Raw genomic sequence first — 24702 nt, 5'->3', positions numbered from 1 at the left:
GTCGATAAGACCTTAGGCACAATTTTCCTTTCCTGTGCGAATTAAGAGTCGACTCGGTTATTTCACAGAATCGCGGTTATTTTACAGAAGCATATTTTGGTGGAAATATTTAAGCTCGCTATAAATTTGTTAGAAATACATATCTCACACATATTAATATTATGTGTTATATATAAATGATGGGGGGAAACTCTACATACTGTGTGTGTGTGTGTGTGTGTGTGTATATATTATGAAGATTAATAATTAAAAAAAGTATGATTAAAATCTAACGTTTAATGCGCATGCACAAATAGAATCAAGTAAATATTCATAAGTAAAAGAGAATTTTAGAAATTTGATAAATTCTATACAGTCAACATTTCTTCACTCATTCTATAATATAATTCGCGGTTTCTCTTTTTTATTTAGCAACATGCAGGGACGACGAGTACGATTGCGAGGACCTGACATGCATTGCTGCAGAATTAGAATGCAACGGCAAGGTTAACTGCCGCTTCAAGTGGGATGAAGAAGACGAAAAGTGCAAAGTGAGTTTTAGCTTTGTCAAATTCAATATATCCGTTCCATGGCCTAACAAAACGCTGTCCAATTCCCGAATTTCGACCATTTCTGGCAATTCCGGCACGTCCACGAGTTGCATCCTCTCGTGCATACTGTTCGTTTGCCTTTTACTCCTTTCCACAGATTTTCACCGCTTGCTCTACAGATTTTCATCTTCTCACAAACTGTAAACTGTGGAAGTTAAATCGCGTGAAACAGTGCAAGCTTGCAAAGTGTGAGATTAATTTAGACTGCGAGGTATAAAAGTAACTTATGGTATTTCTGACATCTCAAATTAAGAGTTACAAAGTCCTGAAAATGATATTAATGTAAGCTACCAAAGACAAATTTTCAGCGAGAGAAGTTTGTGTTTTAAATGTTAAATAAGTGTTAATATTATTACCATTGAGAATATAAACGAAAGATTTTAACGTATAACACAGTATCTCACAGTGTTGAGCTATTTGCACCTCCAAATAATGTTATCACTTACTACGATCCAGTAATATCTTTTGTTAGCTCGCTAAAACCATTCGCGTATATCCTTGTTTTGTACCACGAAGGTGTACCCAATATTACAGCAAGAACGATACGTCGCGTCGTCTTAATTGCCCTCCGAGTTTCCACTTTACTTGCTCCTGATCTTCCAGGTTAATTAATTTATTCGAGGAAGTTTTATGGCTCCCTCTAGTTTAACTGGCTCGACGAACAAGGCATCTCAGAACTCGTAATCATGGAGCAGCAATTTGCTTCTTCTAATTGCGAACAAAATCAGTTTTATAGGCCGCTTTTTTGTCTTTTCACATGAATCTATTCTCTTTTTTTCTAAGCAATATTTTCATTTTATTATTATTATTATTTATTAAATACTATTGACATTAATTTCCATTTATAAAGATATCTGATTTAAGAAATAATATTATTATATTGTTATTAACATAATCAGGGATGACAAATAACGCGTTACTTGCAACACTGTTACCATTATTTTTTTATAATAATAATTTGGTAACGATGTTATAATTTTTCATGACAGTAATGATAACGTTATGTAACGAATTATTTTTAAAAGTAATTGTTTCAACTCTGGGTCTCTATTCTCGAAAAGTCGCATACGAAATAATAAAAACTAGGGAAATAATATAGTATGCGTTACATATACTATAGCATTTCTCCAGTTTTTCGTATGCGATACGTTCCTGATGTTATCGTTACCATCACAAAAAATTGTAACGTCATTATCAAATTGTTAGTATAAAAAACAATAACAATAACAATTAATGCCTTATTTAATTTCATTCCTGAACACAATAAAGAAAATATGAGATTCGTAAATTTATAGAGCAAAATAGGAGGATGACAACACAAAAAAATAATAATGGATGTTGCGGAATAAGATTAATAAATTAAATTATTCTCTGAGAAAATGGAAAAGTAACAAAAACATTTAAATTCTATTAGGTGTTGGAATTAATTCGTAGCGTTTTACAAGTGATGAGAAGTACTTTCATTAATGTATTTTTTAATGCTCATGTGAAATAAATAACATTCTTTCATTAAAAACGCTACGAATTAATTCCAACACCTAATACTTAGTCTTCAGTCAAATGTTATTAACAAGTTTGATTGTAATTAAATTAATACAGCATTTCTGAAATTGCCATTTTGATTTCTATTTGATGAAGAAATAAATTTTAAAAAACCGTAACCTGATTCTCGAGATAATCTATATGAAGAGACTGTAGAAGGAATGATTACCTTCATAGTGCAAATGGCAGTCTCTTTAGAACACGATGAGCAGTTCATGATCTAACGATAAACGTTAAGAGTACTTTGTCTCGAGAACTTTGTAGTCTTTTAGCTGGGATTATCTACAGCTTTCAAAAAGTTCATTTCGTAACGCCTAACTTAGGTTTCAGGATATGAAACCTACTTGTGACGTATTGGATGGAACGTCATTTACGATCTCTTATACTTCGTACCTTCCTTTTAATTCACAGTAGAAAAAAATTATAAAAAAGCGTTCAACGGCCATAATATATTGATTCAGCGATAATTTCAAAGTAGTTTTATTTGATATTAAATAAAATTGACTTAACTCACTATTAAATAAAATTGAGTTTTTAAGAGAAAAACATTAACCTTTTGTGGACTGGCGATTCCATTTGGAGTCATTCCTTTTCATTTTATAAACTGCTTGCTCGACTTTTATGAAACTTAGTTTATAGAGTAATTTGTAATGCTTTATTCAAATTTGAGGTTAAAAATAAAAAAAATAATTCATAGTGGACCAATACGGTGGACAGAATTTTCTAAAAATTAATTTCGTTATCATAAAACTCTGCAGTTTTAGAGAATTTTTAATTGCGATGTAACATTCAATTTTACTTTATTTGAAGTTTAGTGCTAAGTAAAACAGTCAATACTAATTTCCAAACTGACACTGTGATTATAAGTATTGTGACACTAGATCATTCATAGCGATTACTATTCTTTTGAAATTTAATATATTCAGACTACATTCAAATTCGGAGATATAAAAAATTTTCGAAAACCCAGTTTTACAATAATCAGATTTTTGAAATTTGAATTTTAGAATCGTAAGACCAGAATCGAATTCAGTGATTCCGAAAATCCTAAGAAAATCTTCGATAAATTTTTCGTTCCAAAATTTTCAAAAAACTGCGATTCTTAAAGAATTAATTGTCCTGTTAATTAAAGTTTCAATGATACATTAAGATGAAGCTCACATAAATTATATGAAGAAATTTTGCAATCATTATTTATCACCATTTATTCCACAATTACCTCACTTCTTTAAATTACAGCAACAAAGGATATGTCGTAAAATTTATAACGTTTAAATACTTATCGCCGATGTAATAAAGATTTGTATTCAATGTTTGTGTACAATAATTTCGCGTATAGGCGTATGTGTTAAATAGTATCGTGGAATAATGTAGCCGCTCTTTGAGATTTCTAATCTTTTAACCACAAATCCGGCATACACCACCCCATAAGAGTCGTCTTCTGTGACTTAATCCTTCGCCCTTCCGCCCTTCAACTCTGTAAAACGTCTTCTCTGCTCTCGTCCCTGCCTGTAACATCGGACTAATTAATTTATTCGAATAAAGTTTTGCGGGCCCACTTTAGTCCGGATTTTGCGTGAGTCCCGATCTCGAGGTTGCGCAATTCCAAAGGCGCTTTCTCCCTCGGTGATATTCGGATGTGCGGCCCGACGGTTATACGGGGTGGGTGTTTCCGGTTCCGGGACGTACAATACTACGCGCTTTTGGCAGACTACCAGAACAAGGCAACGGCGAAACGACAGCACGATGCCACCGACGGGATATTAATCTAACGGCGAATAATGCTCTCCTGATATTGCCGCACGCGACTTCGATGATATTCCATGTTTTTATCTCGATCGTTTCGGATTGAATGAAAAATTTGAATCGAACAGAATATGGGAGTGACGTACAAATCGAACAAATCGTGAGCAATGAACTTCAAAATAATAATTCTAGAAAAGGTTTTCTGTCAAGAAAGAAATGTAATTATTAGTTATTATATAATTATTAGTTATTCTATTTTATGTTATATGTAGTTTAGAAAGCAATCTATTGTGCATGTACATAAATTATATTACATATCTTATTTATTAGTTACTTAAAAAATTGGAGGAAATTAAAAAATATTTTGTTTATTAAACTTATGTGAAAATGACGTAGTATGAGTAGAAAATATCATGTTTAACTGTTTATTTACAAATAATTATTAATTTGAACATTTATTGCCCTTTAAAAAATAATTAGTAATAATTAATTGCTACTTGTGCACAACGAGAAAATATTTTCCGTATAAAATTCTTGTTTTAAACAAATTTTGATTCACTAACTTAATTTTCATATGTCCTAAAAATGCGCTATCAACGGTCTGTGCCAAAATCTATTAAATTTGAAATACGTGTTCTTGTTAAACGCATTTGATTTTTGACGCAAATGAAAAATTATTATTTTAGTTTTTCACGACCCTACCGTACAAATTATAAGAAAATTTAATAACAACATCGAAAAAATAGATTCATCGTGAAAATACTACTTCTATATTGAGATTAAAAATATTTTCTAATGCTTATGTAGTCAAAACAATTGTATTTTTATATTTGGAACAGTAATATTTAACATACATCAATGTTGTCATTTAGAAATATTAATATCTTTATATTATTATTATTATCATCATCTTCATCTGTTGATTTGTTAAATTCTCTGATCTATTTTCAGTAATTTAACTATCTTAAACACATCCGCTTATTCATGTGCCATATTTGATGCTCTGTAGATAATTTCAATTCGCGCAAACGATTGTAACTAAATGGCCAACAACTATTAATATCTTCTGCTACAACAATACACGCTTTGCCGCTCTGTTAGTTTAAAATAAACGTTCTCATTCACTTGTCAGTCGCAATATAGTGTCGAATTTATTGCGATGGAGAGGTGTCTGTTTACCCCGCGTCAACACGTACGCTCGAATGTGTCGCTCCACCTAATAAATTGATGATAAACAACATATGGAATTAATTTGCTAATGATTAATTATTATTGAAGCGCAATCATATGCAGTAAAAATATATATCTTGAACTTTTCATTAAGCTTAATAAAGTAGTTGTTATAAAGACATTTATACTTTTTAAAATTTGTTCTCTCTCTCTCTCTCTCTCTCTCTCTCTCTCTCTCTCTAATATAATATATAGCTATTGTTTTTTAACAATATAGCTAATGCTTTATTTCTTTAAATTGTAAGAAATTAATAGCTTCTATCATATAAACTAATTACAAAATATAAATATATTCTGGAATAAATTCAAGTTTTGTTTTTTAAATTATGCGCGAAAATTAAATATATTATTGTTATTTGTTCTTATTTTATTTATTTATTTAATATTTGTAATAGATTTAATTATAAAACTTAAAGTGTGTACTTGATTTTAATCTAGACTTTGAAAGATAATGGTTCGAATTTCTAATATAAAGTAATTATAATTATATTATCGCTGCCTCATTTAATTTTTTGTTGAGCAGTATAAAATTTTTGTAGAAAAAGATTTCGAGATATAATATTCTATCTTTACACTTCTAATATTGCATTTGCTTTTACATCGACGATAGATGAGCGCGTCCTCGTGAAAATGCTTGAAAAAGATCAACCCGTAAAATAGACCGGAATTAAATCTCATTTCTTCGTGCTGATTCCGATTCTTTCACAGGACAAAACTGCAGGATAGCTTTAATACCAACATCAAAAACAGGTACTTTGAAATTCTTCGTGTCAAGCGTTCCGTGCATTTCATATCGTCACCAATTGCTTTCTCATCAAAAGTGGAAGTTTTAAATTATAATATATACCAAACGCAGAGGCTTTTTCACATTTTTGAATTCATTTATCAGTGTATTAGTAAATTTGTATTGATTTAAACGACAAAAAATAAAAGTGTTATCTACGTAGTTACATAACAAATAATTTTGTTTAATTGTTTACGTCTCGCATTGTTATTTGTAACTTGCGTTTGTATTATAAAAATAATTCAGCAGTTAGCAGTACTCAAAAAGAACAGTCAGTCTTGTCAGTCTAAAAATTTTGCTCGATTCTAGTTACAAATAAGCTCTTCTTTAGAGGAAAGCTATTTCTCTTTCTAAGTAATTACATCGCGCGACGCTCTGCGAGAAGATACCTCGTACTATATACCAATGTAATTTCAAAGACATATATATATATATATATATATATATATATAGAGCTCATAAATTATTCCGCAATTGAACGTAATGAATGCTATGCAGTGAACGGCTCTAATTTTACTGACAATAATCATAATTGCGATATATTTCTAAGCATTACTACAACAATTGCGCAATGTGAAATTTTCTGGACTTCAAAAACTGGATGAGCAAAAATGAGATCACGACAAAATTAAAGTAGATTTTTGCATTCTTGCGTTACATGCCATCACATCGTAATTTAATTCAACCGTGCACAAAACGGCGATTAATTAAATTAAAGACTGTAATAGTCAAAAATGCCGTCCTGTCTGTGCATTCTCACACCCGAACCTTCTCCGACTACCGGCACTTTCATACAGCTAGTTACACTTTTTTTTTTAAATAATTGTAATTCTATCCACTAGCGGATGTGTCTATCACAAAAAAATAACGTGATTCATTGAAACATGCGCACAATGATTATTGCACGATATTTAAAATCTTTATATTATGTTTCACGTTGTGCATATTTTTAATTTCACTTTTATTATTAAATCTTATTTTTCTGCAAAAAAAACATGATATCTATTCGTTGCGTTTCGAGATTCTTTTTAGTTTTACAATTCGCTATTTGATTAAATTTTGTGATAGATGGGTTTATATATATATATATATATATATATATATATATATACACAATTTTATTTATTCTTTATATCATACTATGTATATGCAAGATGCATTATAGTATTCAAATAATATAATAGATAGCCAAATTTGAATAATAGATTCGTATTCACAAGCAAGCTCAGTAAGCAAAAATACGCCAGAAAGGATTATTCATTCATACTTGTATTGCAAAATGATGTTGGACAATAAAAAATGTATATTTCAATGAAATTTTCACCTATATTTATAAAGTTTCAAAATTTTTATTATTAAAAATATATTGTTATGTTTTTCCTCTGTGTATATTTTTTTATAGTAATATTAAATTAAAACAACAAAAACTTGTATTTGATTATCCTTCTATAATTTTTTTACAAACAAATTGTTCTAATAGACTTTCCAGAACTATATATATATATATATATATATATATATAATAGCGAACAGATAAGTTAAATATTTCATTATATTTCATTTTTCAATAAAGATATCGATATCGATATGTTATTTGTCATTTGTATTAGATGTCTATAGAAATTTAAATCATTATAAAAAAAATTATATGATAATACATTACATAATAATAAATTATTAATTAATTATTATTTAGTCAAGCCACCGCGAGTATTGATTATAATGTTAGTCTGCATACTATCAATTATTTTGTTATAGAGTGAAAATTTAATAATTTTAAAAATATTATTATATTAAATATGCCCAACTTAATATTATGAAAATTGCTTAAAAATATAATATTTCCAATGTACAATAATAATATGACATATCATAAAAATTTATTACTAATAAAATAAAGTCGCGCATTCCTTTTGCTTCCTGCATGTAAATCTATAATTACAATAAATAAATAAAAACAAATAAGTAAACCCATGCATAGTTCAAAAAATCGCATAATCACAGATTTGTTCAAGGTATCAGTCTTAGCATCGTTTTCGATAAACTATTCAGAGGTATGCCGTTGGTTATTGACAGTAAACCAAAGACAGAATACAGCTACGATAACGTTGTTGTCCGTGCGAGAGAACTCGACCGCGAAATTGCTCGTACGGACGAAACGCGCGACAAAATCGCGACCTATATGCTCTCGCGGCGCACGAGAAAGCCGCGAGCTCCATCCAATTTTATACTGATGTGTAGCGGAAGGAATATTCGTTCTCTTTATCACACGGCAGCATCGTAATAGCTGAAAGTACGCAACGTGCTGGTAAGCAGCGTGAATTGTAAAAGGAAAACCGTGTGTTGGTAAGAAAAATGATATGGGAATTCAGAGAAGATGATCATATTTCAGAATCTCAGAACTACTAGAATCAATGTCAGAGTACTGCCCAGGAACAGTAGATATCATGTGTCAGTAGATATCAGACATATTATATGAATCTTCGTTATAAAGGAACTAGTGCAATATTCTTATACATGATTATAACGTTAGGCAATATTAACCCTCAAAAGTTGAAATATATAATATAATTACTAATTGGATCTGTAAGATCCATTAACTTGTGTTAATTAAAAAACACTAATAAATTTGAACCAAAATGACATAAAACGAATGGATATTAATTTTATTTCAAATTAATTTGCAAACGTGAATTTGTAACATGAAGAATATAATTAAATGGATCCAATAGAAGCTGATTGAAGTTTGAAACGTTCTTGGAGCAATTTTTCAAAATGGTTTGGTCCATTTCTCCGTTTGCGCAGAGCTACTTCTGCATGTCAAACAACAAATAAAAAACTAATAGACCTATCGTCAACTTCGGAAGTTTAATATGAAGTTGCAGTTAAAACAAGATATTTATCACCAATTTTTTTGTGCTCTGAGAAAAATGTTTTGATTGTATTAACAAGACATGTACGAAAGTGTATTCTGATTATATCAAACAGAATTTCCGATTAGTTCGATACTTTATAGCTAAAACATTTGATTGGCTTAACTATAAGTATTTATAATAATTTGTATCTTTCAGCTTGAATTTATCAAGTTTTCAATTTATGCAACCAGATTTTTTTTTCTTCTCTTTAGCATTATATATAAAAGAGAGAAATGCAAAGAGTAAATAGACGTCAGTATAATAAATTCTATTATAATCATTACGTAATTTTTATTTATTAAGGAGAAGTACAAAGTGAGCTTAACAGAATGTTATAATTCCCGTGCGAATCAATCTCTCAGGCGTTCGCATTTGTTCTTTAGTGCTTTAATGTGTTAACAACAGAGAAATTGAAGAAAATATTCTCTAATGAGTAGTCTCTTTAGCGAGCTTGTTCATCGAACGATGGAAAGCAATGGGGGAATAAACAGGAAGTGCATTGGAAAGGCAACAAGGTGCTCACGCGTACACAGGTTTCTTCCCTTTTTGTTAATGAAAGGTTTTCAAGCCTTTTTCTTGGTAATCCCGGTAGCGACTAATTATTTCCGTCTTGCAGAAACTTTCCAGAGGGGGAAGAGAGGTTACTATTTGTTTTCTTCTTTTCCGTTTGTTTCCGGCAGCAGCTCCGTGTGCGCAGAACGTTTACAGGTTTACACAGCTTGGTGGAAAATATTTCTGATATCATTAGAAAGAAGTCATGCTAAGGCGAGTTATACTCAAGATAAAATAGCGTAGTAAAATGATTCGTTCTTTCGGAGTAAGGAGAGTTTTAAAGTTTACACTGATGGAAGGGTGGATTGAACTATGTCTTCGATTTATGTTCTTTCAATTGCAATCATTAAAGAGTACAGGAAGTTTTAAAAAAATGCGTAAAAGTTTAATGCAAACGCTTTGCATCAAATGTTATTATGTATATATATATATATATATATATATATATATATAAAACTTTATTTTGAGCCGATTGAATGACGTTAATTAAATACCTCCGGCTTTAAATCCGAATATTAATTTAATTCGTTCTGCTGTCTGACGTGAAGGAAGCATAAAAGAACCATTTACTCGCGATTGAAGTACAAGCCGATTGAAGTACGTGCGTGAATAGTTCTGATCCCGTAAAAATGCCTTTATGGGCTGACACGGGAATCGAAGTAGATAGGAAGACGTAAATTTTACTGAACGTGACCCTACATTTCCAGAAATTGCTTGTCACCCAGAAAGAAACGCGACTTTGCCAGACGGCGAAACAGAAGGGCCGCGCATTCGACGCGGGATTTGCGTTCAAGTACAGGAACATTGTTCCTAGTTAGACTGTGTCTATATGGAATGTGGCAAGTCGATATCACGTAGAACTTCGAGGTTTCGATGTGGAGACACATGAGCGATGCGTGTGAATGCACGACAGTTGTTGACTTTAAACACTGTTTCGACTGGACTGTGTGTAGCCGAGCTGCCATGAAATACCTTAATGAATAGCACGCTTTTACCAACTCAAATATGATAAATGTAATTCACATACTAAAACCGTGTGTTACCGTGTGTGAACAGGATAGTTCAGTATTCTGCCGAAGGGCCATTTTGTAGAATGAAACACGATTTATCGTTGTTTTCGTGATTTTAATCGAATATCACAACTTTTCACGATCTATCCTTTAAGTATACTAATATCTGTTATCGATATTATCGGATATTTGTGTTTGATATTATAGAAATACTTTTATTATGTACACAAGGATTCCGTAAAAACTTTTGCTATTATAAATACGTAACAAGCTTTTCGTGAAAGCAGTCTATGTTAATTCATATGTTAATAATTCATAACAACCATCCTCAGACCAGAGAATTTACAGAGTAAACGCTGGCATTTACAGGCATCGAATACGACGCCATAAATAGCGAAAATATTTAAAATAACTCTCGTACCTTCATCTCTCTGATAACTCGTTCTACGCGCACCGTCGTTCACGAACGATGTGGCGTGGTCAAGAATTTCTATTGCTGGAATAGTACAAATTTTCCTCCGTAAAAACGCACAAAAGTTTGCCGATAAACTAATATGTCATTTTACACAAATTCTCATATCAAGCGATATTAATATTTGCAACAAAAAATATGCAAGGAATATTTTAATAGAATATGTGTTTTAATGGAATGGCAATATGTCGCATAAGTAAAGTTTTAGTTATGTTTAAGTTCCTTGAAAATCTGACACACTGACATTTGTAAAAAGTGATATATCATGCTAGTGAATTTGCGACATTGGGAATCACGAGATAAAATGGAACATATTTCGAATTCGGTCAAACTCGGATTGCAGCGATATAACCAATCACCATAAATCCGGACAGTCGTTTTATGCACTTTGTACGATGGCCAATGTCGATCATGTAATGGAACAAAATGTAGGTAAAAAATAACATGTTTTCAGGAATGTTTTTCGTGAATCACATTTAATTGTAAATAATATACAAGTGACAGCTTTCGCGATCAATTGTCAAATTTTGTATTTATCGTGAGATATAATTCTGTCTGAATAAATTGTATTTCTATTTTCTCATTGAACTATTGCAACGGATGTAACGAATTAATGCAGTAAAAAAGCAGAATTTGAAAAAGCCATTGAGCCGTTTGGTTTGTCCTGTATTATTGAAAATTTCATTGATTTGTCTTTTAACTTCTTTACGGTCAACTGCTTTGACTCATATTTTGCTTCGATGAAATTATAATTTTTGGGTATCTATTACGGAAAACGGAATTTGAAAAAAATCATTTTTAAAAAATTTTATAAATAATAATCGGACAGACAAATGTGGATGGACAGCCATCAATTTGACATTATGAAAAATAAAGTAGTTTGCTATATGCTATTTACTTGTAAGTGTACAAGAAAATTTTCTAAGGGGAAAATAATATCCGACTATCCGATTGAATAGTAAAAAAAAATATCGGATAATATTAAATGATATTTTTTGGATATTTGATGCAATCCCAATTACTTTAAAGGTTTTAAAAATTTGTGGAAAGAAGTATTCTCAAATTCTTCATTGATCATCTTAAAATATTCGCTCAAACGTGTCGCTAAAAGTAACATTTAATTTTCTTCGCGCCATTTATCGTACAATTTCTCGCTGGTGGTGCCAACGAAAGGTGTCACTTACGCGCAGTAGTGGGTTCTCCAAAAGCGGCGGGTAGAACGGTGCATTCACGAAAACGTGCAATGATTCTGGGCGTATGAGCATAACAATAAACCACTCTAACTCACGGAAGCAGAAGGAAGCATCCACTTGTGCAATCTCTCTTCCCGTGTTCCTCTCTTCGCCGTTTACTCATATGCTTGTATGCGGAACGGCATCACGACTTTGCAGCTTAACTTTAAGAATGAGAGAGAGGGGGGGGGGGAGAAGAGGAAGAGAAAATGAATGTGTGAGAGAGAGAGAGAGAGAGAGAGAGAGAGAGAGAGAAGAGAAAGACGTGAAACAACCGAAAAATAACGCTGAAAAATGTTGATGCTGAAATAGACGTTTAGTAGCTTCTTTCGACATAGCGAAAAAGAATATTCACGCTATTCTTGTAATTGCTATACAATGACAGAATTTATCCAACGCGATTTACGATTTCAGCACATTGCATTGCTTTCTCTGGTCATTGGGCCAATTTTTCGGCACGTTTTCCGCACAATACGTGATTCAATTGATAAAAAAAAATTTCTCTCTCTGTGTAGTTATAAATCGATAGATGCGTGTGGAATACATATAGAAAGTAATCAAATTATACGGTGATATATATACACACATATATATATATATATATATATATATATACATTAATATTTTTAATCGCGTATTTATTTTAGAGTTAGGTCGATGTACTTAAACTTTTTGTTAATATAATTATAACAAATTCTTTACTAACAATAATAAGTATGTATTTGAAATAAAGATAAATAAATTTTAATAAATAAAAAACCTTATTATTGATTTACATTAGTATTTTACTAACGTATAAACTAATAATAAAGAGAAATTTTTGAATTATAAGAAGTAGTAGAAAATTCAAGATGTTTCATCTGACAGACGCTAATGAAAATAGATTAATGTGGAAATAATTTGTTATATATCACTAATAGCTTAGATAAAGCTAAACGATTTTTCTGTTAGACACAATTGATATAAATGTATTCTTTACTGAAAATCATTTGTGCACTAATTATCGCGCCTTTACTCTCAGTTGCCTTTTAATCTGTTTTTTTTTTAATAAATAATTTTAGATGATTTACACTATGTAAAAGAATATTGTTAAGAAACATTTACATATTAAATATTATTTTCATACAAATAAGTCCCGAAAATAATACTTCAATTTTACCGTACTTATTCTACCTTCGTACAAACTGATTTTCCGTCACGTTAAGCATTTTGGATTTAGGTGAACATGTTCTCGCTGTCGGAGCAACGAGTTCAACTTGGTGGTGCACAAAAGATAAACGCCGGGAAATTATAGCGCGACCACCGGGACATGGAGAAATATACGCAAGCGGAAGAAAAGGGGTCGGCATCTCTTTGAACTAGCAAATGAATGCGTTTGAACATGGGTGAACGTGGACAACACATATGACGTCAATATAAATTACTCTATAGTTTAACGGTGCATTCCAAGCTGGATGCGAGTACAGCAATAATGTGGACAAACATTACTCTGTGTCAGTGGCGCGTAAGACGGGCCTGGTGAAATTAGTTATTACTGTGTAAGCATTGAATGTATAACGTGACTTGCGTACAATATGTCGCGTAATGTACGTTCGCAGGACTTTCCGCATGCGAAGTTTCTCGGTCAGCAAATGCTGAACTTACCAAATGCACTTGTTATGATGGATAGCTTGCATCACCTGTGACATGTCATACGGTAAAACAGTTTAAAAATACGTTTTCTTTTACGTCAAATTTCCAAAATTATTTATCTTTGAAATTTAAGCAAATTATGTTTTCAAGGCAAAATTTTCCAATAATTATTTAATTAGTACAAAAAATTCAGATATGTGTATAATTTGTTTGCTTCAGCAAAAATTTGGATGTTTTTTTCGCGCAAACGAATTTACATGAAAATCCAACGAGCGATTACAAAGTTCGTGGTCTTAATCCATCTTATACTTAACCGAAGTCTTGTTCACCGCATCTAAAGTGTGTGTCTGATAATTTAATTGCAGTACTACTTGCGCGAGTATGCAAATTCGCAACGTTTTATGCAAGGTAAGGTTGCTGTGTCAGCGGAGCGATTTCATCTTAAGAAATATCGCTCGATGCTCATAAAACGCAAGAATCTGTTAAATGTCAGAAATACAAAAAATATAAACTCTAGGATAAAACAAAGGTATGTATTAACAAAGACATTGTATAAAATATTATCAGAGAATATCTAGAATAAATGAAAAAATACAAATTATAGCTGATTTCGTAGGATGTATCTTTTTAAGAGAACTCTACATTACTACGAAAGAAATCTTGTTGAGAGAATAATTAAAACGATTATTTTCCTCTTTGTCAAGAGAAATCACTTTATCCATTGCGAATGCGTTGAGTACCAAACACTTTGTGTTTAAACTACAACAAACGCGATATAAAGTAGCATTTCAACGAGTTACTCTCACGCTGCAACCACTTAAGTAAACGAGGAGCAAACAGGCAAAATCCGCGGCAGCGTCGCCATTCTACGAGACAAAGGATGGCACGCAAGAGGCAGAAGCGAGGAGAGACACGGACGAAGATGGATCGCGTCGATCCTACTTGCTTCATGCATTCTATGCACCGCGATGTTTCGCAAGTTCCTCCTTTGCGCTTGAACCCTTCCTGCGTAATGTGTAACGCTCTACTGAAATTTCACGAAGGCATTTAGCGCGACACCTCTGTAGTCGATAAATGTTGAAAACGGGGTAGAACGACGATGACAAGAAGATGTAACGTCGTGCCATGATGTCGAGGTGCACCGACGAATTCAGTGCGAATCTTGCAACATCATTGTCGAGAGGAGCTTGCGTAAGCTACATGGAAAAGCTCTAGATGGAACGAAGTGATATAATTAATACTGTCATTTTGTCTCCCGATATTTTATTTGACTTAAATCTTTAACTGGTACAACCATGTTGCGGATTATGAAGTATTGATAATTGATCGAGGCTTTGATGCAATGTCAAGATTGCTTATAAATGCACGCTGCAATTGCAGTGACATATTGTATTTACATAAAATAACGATTTAACTAAGTTAACTAGCAAGTAGGGAGAGGCACCATAAGTCACGGGGTACTATGACGGGGTATCCAAGATTGAGTTTGGAAACACTACCTCTGAGTATCATTTTACTCTTGTTCAATGTTAAATAAGGATATAATAATACTCGGAGGTACTCGGATAGTGTTTTCGTATGCGATTCAGAGTGTTTAGATTAATATAACTGGTATTATACAATTATTATTTTGTTGCCTATACTTTGTATCAAAGTTGCAGTGATTAAACTTTGTTGTCTCCAGACATACGTGTCGTTAATGGTTTCTGTAGCGCAAAAGTAATTTTTTAATTATTTAAAAATGCTTTAATATTATCTTTGTAGTAAAAGATATCTTTTCTCATTTTACTATACTACAAATAAATTATCTGTTACTTACTGTTTTATATATATATATATATATATATATATATATATATATATATATGTATATATTGTTTTATTATTTTCAATATTAAGAGTATTTGAGGAACTATAGTTATACACTATAAGAAAACAAAAGCAATACTAATATATACGCTAAAATGGCAGTTTATAAGCCTAAGCATTAATTTTATTTTGCTTTATAAGTTTACATTCTATCTATTCACTGATCAATATAAGTATAGATTTTTTTTCTATTAATTATAGTTATTTGTTAGTTATAATTTTTTTTTATTATATTCAATGACTATATTAAGTTATGTAAGTTAAAATTACTGAAATTCCTTTTCAACTTTTACATTGTTATTTCTTGCACAAACCTAACTTTTCGTGTGTGATCCATAATGCCCCAGGTATGGGAGACATTTTGGATCATTTTTAAAAAAATACGTTTTTTATTTTGTCCCAAAAACCAATCAAATGTTTGTCAAATGTATTCAATGCATTTTTATATATACAGAATTTTTTAGTTAAAAAGATAAAAAGATGAAAAAATCTTATACTTAAAAATATCTTTGAGAGTTTAAATTTTTGTGTTTCATGGTATCCTAGTTTTCCCTGTATCAAACTTAAGCCAGAATTGAAAATAATTATCGACGTATAATCTAAACAACTATATGGATGTTGAAACTGATTGCTGCAATAAAATGTCAGAACTTTATTATCGCTTAATTAGCCTACATAATTACTTTGATGATTTGATTATTTTTAAATCTGTATCTGGCTAAATCTTTATGTACTTTATTATAAAATCATTTTTTATAATAAAATCGCATGTAAAATCACGATAAAATTAAATGTGAGAAAAAAGTAAAAGAGAAAGTTTTGTGTGTGTAATATTAAAATTTACAAAAAGCTATTTTCCTAATTATCTAATTATTTTACATAAAATACGCAGAGACAACTCATATGTTAATATACAGTACAATTTATTTTATGAATTGAAACCAAAATAATTTAAATTTTTTTCAATATTTTAAAATATTTACTTTATAACATTTCAATTTTGTATTTGTAGCATTAAATTAATATAATAAACAACGATCAGAAATATTAAAGGTACATTCAATTTTCTTGCAGAAGAAGACTGCACGGTTGATCGATTCGCACCACATCGTCATAATCCTTGTTGTTTTCTCTCTAATTATATTTGGCATGAGCTTCGCCTTCGTCTTCAATTGCGTTCGAAAGCTCATCCGCGATCACCGTATTATCCAGGTGAGTGAATTTTATTTTCTCAACGCGAATCATAAATTCTCTCTCTTTCTCTCTCTCTCTCTCTCTGTCGATCTTTTCTCTATTATGCCCTCAGTTATAGTAAATGAGGAATCGGAAAATGAAGTTTTACGCGAACGTTTTCTGTTTTATACACACACACACACACACACACACACACACACACACACACACACACACACACACACACACACACATATATATATATATTTTTTTTCAGAAGATAGTTTATAAGAATTGTTCCGTAGATATTCCCCTTCGTAATAATAGATCTCGTATTATTTAGAAAAATGTTGATTACAATTGAGACTTGGTTACAAGTTTTATTAAAAACGATAATATACTCTTTTACAACATCAGCGAAACATTTCTTTCGCGATCGTGTAATATTTCAGTGCCCCCAAAATTTATAAATCTTCAATGATGTGATATTGTTTTGACTGGCATCTGTATTTTTTATCATTACAATTTACTTGAAATTGTATTTATCTTAATATTCGCTTTCTTCCGCACAAGCAAATGAAGAAACGTTAACATGTCTTTGTTTCTCTTAAATATTTACATATTTAAAGTCAAATAAGCATTCTTAATCTTTTCAATGCCAAATAAATTCGCTTAGTTTATTATTAAGCTATTAAATAACTATTGTATTTGTTTAATTAGATTGTAAACGAGTGACATTTTAGTTACATGTAGTAGTTGCATTTTCTCCAATAATAATTATGCCAATACAAACTATAAATGTCCAAATTCCTCCTCTTTATTATTATAATATGACATTAATATAATGTATTAAATTGAACATTATTAAGCGTGTGTTAAATTTCATTTGTGCAAACAAGTCATGAACGAGGAAATTTATTCGTATGCATATGTATGTACTTTTTAAAATTAAAGGATTATTTTGAATATGTGGCAAAAAAAATGAAATATGTATAATATTAATAAATTCACTTTTTGTACAAAATATGTATTATTAAGTTATTATTATATTTTAATGATAAATTTAAATCATAAATAAGCATACTTTTTGTTTTAATTTAATTTATTTTTAGCAATCCACATTTCTGCACATCGCATAGAGCACAAAACAATTCATGAAAAATAATGAAATAATAAAGAAATTATATATTTTATTAAATAAAAGTTATTTATTCTATTTTATTAAAATCTATATTAAAGTATCGACACAATAAACTCATTAATCTTTCATTTATAGAAAAGAGATTAAACCTTTGTAAAATTGTATATATCTTTCTAAAAGACACATTTATAATTGAATTATTTTTTGCACAAAAAATAAATGCCAAATTTCTGCAATCCGGAAATATGCATAGAATGCATGAAATAAAAACAGCAATGGATTAAATTATTTAATATCAACAAAGTTATAATTTATTCTCGCATATTTTTATTAGCTTCACAGCGCAAACAAATACATTTATTTATGTACTAAAATAATCTACATGTGACTCGTTAAAACTTATGATCAAAACCAATTTTTGTAAATTGCTGTACTAACAAAATAATGTTACATTATAAATTGATTATTAATGAACTTTATACAGATTAATGAATTTACAGATTAATAAATTTTATACTCGTATTACTGTGCACGTTTCCTCTCTTTGTTTTATTATAGGAACATATAAGGCAATCTAGAGAAAATCGTTTGGACGAACTGGGTCGGAAGTCGACTCCGTGTCCAATTTCGGTTTCCACAACGGATCTGCATGATCATGGCAGCGAGTCACCTAGTTTAGAAGTCTTGCCCAGCAAAGAATTGATGCCCCTTACCACCATACCTCAAGAATATACCAAAGACCTCGTCCTCGAGATGACTTACAATGCTAGCGATATCATCGATATTCACCAGAGTAATAACGTGAGCAACGCTACGCAGGAACGTCTACAGGAATCCAGCGAAGAACCAGAGATGCGCGATAACTGCTGTCAAACCCGAGAAAGTCTTTTTGAATCACGAATGCCAGACACGATGGTACCGTATGGCTTCACGACTTTCGGTGTGCGTGCTCCCAGTTCTCAGAACGGGACCAATCATCATCATCATTTTCATCTTCATCGTCAACAGTCACAACAAAGTCCGCAACAGTCTCATCAGAGCGTCCAGTCCTCGCAGACGAGCTCGCAATCGCCGCAACAGAGTTCGCAGCAACAAAATATCTCTCAATGTTCCGGCTGTAGTCCAGCGTCTCGCGGACGAGACGGCAGTATAGGCATTTGTCCGAAGCACAATCCCATACCAGCGCCACCTGGCTGGTCCACACACGAGTCCAGTTATCCACTTCCCGTGCCGCAAACTGCCCAGTATCCGGAACAGTTGGACTACCCATCCTACCAGAAATTTCAAAGTCCCAAGCCTAGCAGAGAGCCCAGCAGTGTCTATCGGCAATCGCCCAAGTTTATACGACAGGCTACTCTAGGTTCCGGCGAGAGATACGGTAGTTCCATGTATGGATCCGGCCATGGTTCCAGCAATACGACGTCTAGCACATCACAGCACTCCTCCGGTAATACACCTACTAAACGTCAGCCTCAGCCAACACTGGATCCCAGGTATCGGGCGGAAGCAGTGATTGAGGTAGATCAAAGACGGCCGTTCAGTATAGAAAGTACGAAAAGCGCTCCAGACGTGATCGCGACGCACTGACGCCGGGGTCCTGGGGATTGGGAACCCTACAAGAGACGCCATCCCCGTCAAAATTATCCGACAGCAACTTGCAGCGATAGCGGGAACAAGGTGACCGTCGCTACACAAAGTTCTCTCGACGACGACACTTCGATAAGCTCCACCTTAGAGGCAAACTCCTCCTCCTGATCTATGCGTCGCGACGCGTTCGATCGCGAGAAATCGGACGAGAAATTGTTTACGGTCAGTGACAGCTTCTGTGATCGCGAATCGTCGAACATCGGCCAGCAATCCGAAATCGGCGACATATCGACTCATATCCATTCTACTGGAGAGAGACTTGTCGAGGAACTCGCTGGTAAATCAACTAAAGAGAAATTAGAGAAATCGGTCAGTGACTGCAACGGGTCTGGTTCCAATTCAATCAAAGTTAATGCGGAGCCTCAATTCGACGATTCGGTTTCCACGCCGCGCTCGATAAATCGCACCGATCGGACAACGGCGGGCGATTCGCTGATTTCGAGATCGTGGCGAGAAAAGGCAGCCTTAAAGCTACACGACTTGCCCATTCTACTACCACCGGAGGGCTTCAGGGTACCTGTGTTTAGGTGCAGGACTCCATCTCTCTCTTGGCAGCACTGCGGGTGTCTCTCGCATACGCATCTACCGCAGCGGCGATCGACGATCGCCTGGAGTGCCTTCGAGCGATGCAACGTGGATCCCATGTATCGCACCTGGCCTAATCGAGCTACGAGAAGATTTGGTCGACCTTTAAGGAGAACAGTCGGTACTCAGAGTTCTTTCGACGGCGCTAGATCGTCCCTCGGCTTTCTCCGATGCGTTGTTAGATCAATCGACATGACAGAGAGATCGTTGGACCAAGAGATTGGAGCTTCTATATCTTTCTAGTGTTTCTTTTACAGTTTGAATCACGTCACGGTCGATTTTCGCGTCACTGCTTTTGTGCTTTTCTACACAGTGATACACACGCTTTAACTTCACGAGTCATCACGTTCTTTTCTCAAAGAAAAACAAGAATTTCCTCGAGCGCGGGTTTGATGTTAGTCGTGTCGTCGTTAAAACGATAGAAGAGTGTACATCAATCATGTATATAGCCGTGTCTGCGATACGTTACCGTTAGTGCGATCTAAATAGACAGTGACAACTGCATTTGCTTACAGTTGGAGCTAGCAGAGATAAAAGTAAAAAAAAAAATAAAATAAAAGTTGCGTCAGTTGAACGGACCAGGTAAGTGCGACAGTTTGTCGCGTGAATAAATTCCTGACGGAAGCAATTGAAACTCCGAGCAATCGAGAATCATGCATTTTTTTCCATAAATAATTGCTGCCTTTCACATCATCTGTACGATAAACGAATAGTAAGACAGAATTAAAGAAACGTGAAAAACGTCCTGGACCGCAGCTTAGACTTCGGACTAGTATTAAGTGTGATTAAATCGAGTGTCTGAAGAATTCGCAATATACATAGAGAAAAGGGGAAAAAAAGAGAAATACTCGCCGTCGATTCCGGGAGATGAAAGGATTCTTTAATTCTTTTGCTTTTAAACTTCATAACGTACATTTAATAATATTTACATATTTATATTAATAGATTATTTTAATATTTTCTCATAATTTCTCTTGCAATGTAATGACTTTGAATTAACATTACATCTAAAAATTGCAATACGGAATATAGTTGTACCAGCAGAATTAATCCTAAAAGGAAAAACAACTTATACATAGCAAAGCTTTCTATATATTATATATTAAGTTGAACCAAAGTCTCTTTAAATTTTCCAGATCATTAATTACCTTTATTTATTTTATTACAATATAAAATTTTCTTAATAGAATAATATTACCATGGTAAAATCTGTCTTCAAACAATTTTTTTAAACTTATAATGGAGGCAGCGAAGATAAGAAAATGTTCTATCGATACTGATTATTGATTTCTACGAAATCTCGCGGGCTTAATGGAACGTAACATATCAGGAACGGAACTACATTCGTTCTTACACGTAAGACCGCCCGGGAACAGAAGAGGGAATCGAGGGCTATTAATCACTCGTTAATCGAAGAGAAAAACAAACCATAGCTTGCGGGTCTTTCCCACTTAATCGCAAAGAAAGCCACGAATAAAGAGGTTCGTGCGATTTCTCTGGTGCGTCCAGAAACTACTAATTATTTCGATCAACTAGGTACCTTACCTTGTAAATTATCAGTGCGGGTTTGAGGAAGAAATTTAAGTGAACGCTTGATAAAAGCCACTGGATTTATAGAACATCGTGTTTCTTCGATATCCCAATGTATTCTCGTCACGTAGTTTGACTGTGGATATGCTTCGCGAAACGATACTTCTTCTTTAGTAACGTTGCATGTAGCGTGCCGGAAGACCGCTTTCCGATAATTCTTCCTTTAAATCCATCGGATCAAACTAGAGGATTAACGTGAAAAGTAAAATGCGATGTTCTAACGATTTTAGGCATGTGTTCACGTTCCGCATTTAAAACCTAAATGTGCCGACTGAAATGCAACGATAGGTAGAATTGTAAATTCGAGCATTTACTCCTTTCGATATTGTTTAACAATATTCCGCGAAATGCGACTGGCATCGATCGGCGTCGAGAGAAGATCGCGATGACGTGTAAACGCACACACGGCGATAATATTAGGCAAACTATTTTTACATGTGGTGATTTCTACGGAAACGTGCGAGTCTGCGCGCGCTCGGGTCACAGGCAGTTCAAGAAATGCATTTATAGTTCGTAATACACACATATATATACATATTTGACATATTTATATATTTTACTGATTTTCTGCATGCATACGCACACGCACACTCGATAACGTCAAATTATATCTCCAATCGGCTGACAAGCGCAGCTGTTCACAAACGTGATACGTACCTATTTATTTTCATCAGAATCCCGGGGCATGAGTTGAATATCGGACAAACACGGCGGCCTTGCGTCTATTTTACGAATGCCGTCGGGGACGTCTGAAATCACACGTGCTCTGATAACCACCCAAGCGTGATAACCGAGTATGCACATGACCGTTGCACAGTTACCGCTATGCCCTTTATATAAGCTCTATGTGCAAACCATTAAATCCTCTAGTAGCTCTTCAGCTGGACTATCTGCTATTAATTCCTGTATGTGGTTAATTCCTTGTAAATGTTAAAAACAACGTTATACATGCCGTTTCTCTGTTAAGAATTTACAATTTAGCTGTTGAACTAAATAGGTGTAAATGAATAATAATAAATTATCACTTATAATATATAGAGCACGATTTATTTTGATATGACGTTTTTTTAACATAATTTTTTTGTGACAAAATAAGTGAAAAGAATTTTACATTCAATTTTTCAAAGTCTCCTTACTTTTCTTCAAGGATGTATTACATGTATTTTTTTGTTAGTAAAATAAAAAAAATTATAAAAATGTTATGAAGAAAAGACGGATTCGTCTATATTGTGTTTGAAAGTCAAAGTTTGATAGCGATTTAGAAGCTAGATCTAAAATTTTTATTTTAATAAAAAATACATATGTCTCAAAAAAATATTGTATTGTAATTAAAATAAAATGACAAAATTTTAAATTATAAAATTATAATATTAAACATAAATACTGACTTTATTGGACTGTTTCATAATACAATATAATTTCATTTCTATACGGAATATATATAACATTTATTTTTTTATACAAAGTATAAATTTCCAATTCCAGTCACTTTTTGTATAAAGATTATATACTTGATACATCTTTAAATTTGTAGAAATATAACTTGTATTACTGCTTTATTTAATATGGATCGATTGTAACGTTCCCTACTTTCTACTACCCTCATTGCTTATTCATCCGATATGTCTATTATTGTGCTTATTTATTTATAAAATGATCCCATTACTTATAGCTAAATATTGTTCAGTTATATAAAAAATTGGTTTAAAATTATTAGCTTAATTTTTTTAAACTTTTATTGAATAGTTAATTTTTAATGTTTAGTTTAAAAAAACATGTTTCTATTGATAAAAATTCATATTCTTTTAATTAAAAAAAAATGATATATATTGTTATTGTTGCCAATATTGTTACTATTAACAGAGAAAGTATAAAAATAATTATATATATACTACTTGTGTGTATTACGGAATCTGATCCAAATTAAATTTTTTTAAGACGGGAGGAGGGAAAGATCGAATTTTTTTCTGTCATAATGAGAAAACATGAGTGACTTGTATATGTATATGTATAATCGTATATAATCGGCGCATTGTTACAACAATATCCATACACATTAATCAATGTGATTTATCTTCAAATGTCTCTTCGTACCGTTTCGATATTTAATTTATTCGACCGTGCGCGCGCAGATTTCTGAACCCACGACCAGATCGCTAATTAAATAAGTCAATTAAATTAAATCGATCAACAGCGTGTAAAAGTCACGTTTTATTACGATGAAACTATGTTCACAAGTACAGTTTTGCAAATCAAAACCTAATCGAGTACCCGAAATTTATGTACAGATTACGTGTCAACGTTTGACGTATAGAACTGAATGTACAGAGTATACACATTTGTATATAAACTCTCTACAATACAATTAAGAAGATACACATGTGAGACGGATTATAAATATAGTACTTTTAAAAAAATAAGCTGTCTATATAAATTTCTTTTACCTAATCTGAACGAGATATATTACGGTGCTTTTAGCGGGCTTTTAAGGTAAGTCAACTTCGAGCGGAAGGAAATCAATAACAAAGGATTCGCTTTTTTAGTTATTCTTTTAAAATCTACGTACTTACAATAATTGAGTTATGATCGTGTTATGCAATCTACAAGTTCTCCTTTTTATCGACTTTTTGCTTGTTCTAATTCTTAAATCTTTAATATAAAATGCAAGTTCAGCGTTCGTTTTGACTCATAATTAATCTTAAACTTAATTCGAGAAAATTCAGACAAAATTTATTCCATCCCATAATTAAGAGTAATTTTTTTCTGCCATTTCAAAACTTCATCCAAATCAGTTTCGCAGTTTTATATTATAATTTTTTCTGTACTTTACATATTTTATTTCGCCGCATAAGCACAATAATGTCACACATAAAGTTAAATAATTATATATAAGATAAAAAACTGTATTATTCGATATATTTCTTTTAGTGGATTCACAAAGTATAAATTATATCAGCATTTTTTCAGCGTCATACTTACAAACACAGAATTT

General features: G+C 32.5%; 1 protein-coding gene across 5 annotated transcripts in view; it reads left to right on the top strand.

The window, feature by feature from the left end:
* The window catches only part of Neto (Neuropilin and tolloid-like), a 137643-nt gene extending 113513 nt beyond the window's left edge, over positions 1 to 24130 (top strand). For all 5 annotated transcript variants that reach the window (XM_011062573.2, XM_011062575.2, XM_087409863.1 and 2 more), the window contains exons 8-10: positions 412 to 530; positions 16649 to 16786; positions 18447 to 24130. In XM_011062573.2, coding sequence (XP_011060875.2) covers positions 412 to 530; positions 16649 to 16786; positions 18447 to 19475 — 1286 coding nt within the window. In that variant the 3' untranslated portion in view covers positions 19476 to 24130. The remainder of the gene's footprint in view (positions 1 to 411; positions 531 to 16648; positions 16787 to 18446) is intronic.
* The last annotated feature ends 572 nt before the right edge of the window (positions 24131 to 24702 follow it).

The sequence above is a fragment of the Acromyrmex echinatior genome, chromosome 9, assembly GCF_024713525.1.
Source record: "Acromyrmex echinatior isolate Ae372 chromosome 9, ASM2471352v2, whole genome shotgun sequence".
Lineage (NCBI taxonomy): Eukaryota > Metazoa > Arthropoda > Insecta > Hymenoptera > Formicidae > Acromyrmex > Acromyrmex echinatior.
This window is presented reverse-complemented; position numbering and strand designations above follow the sequence as displayed.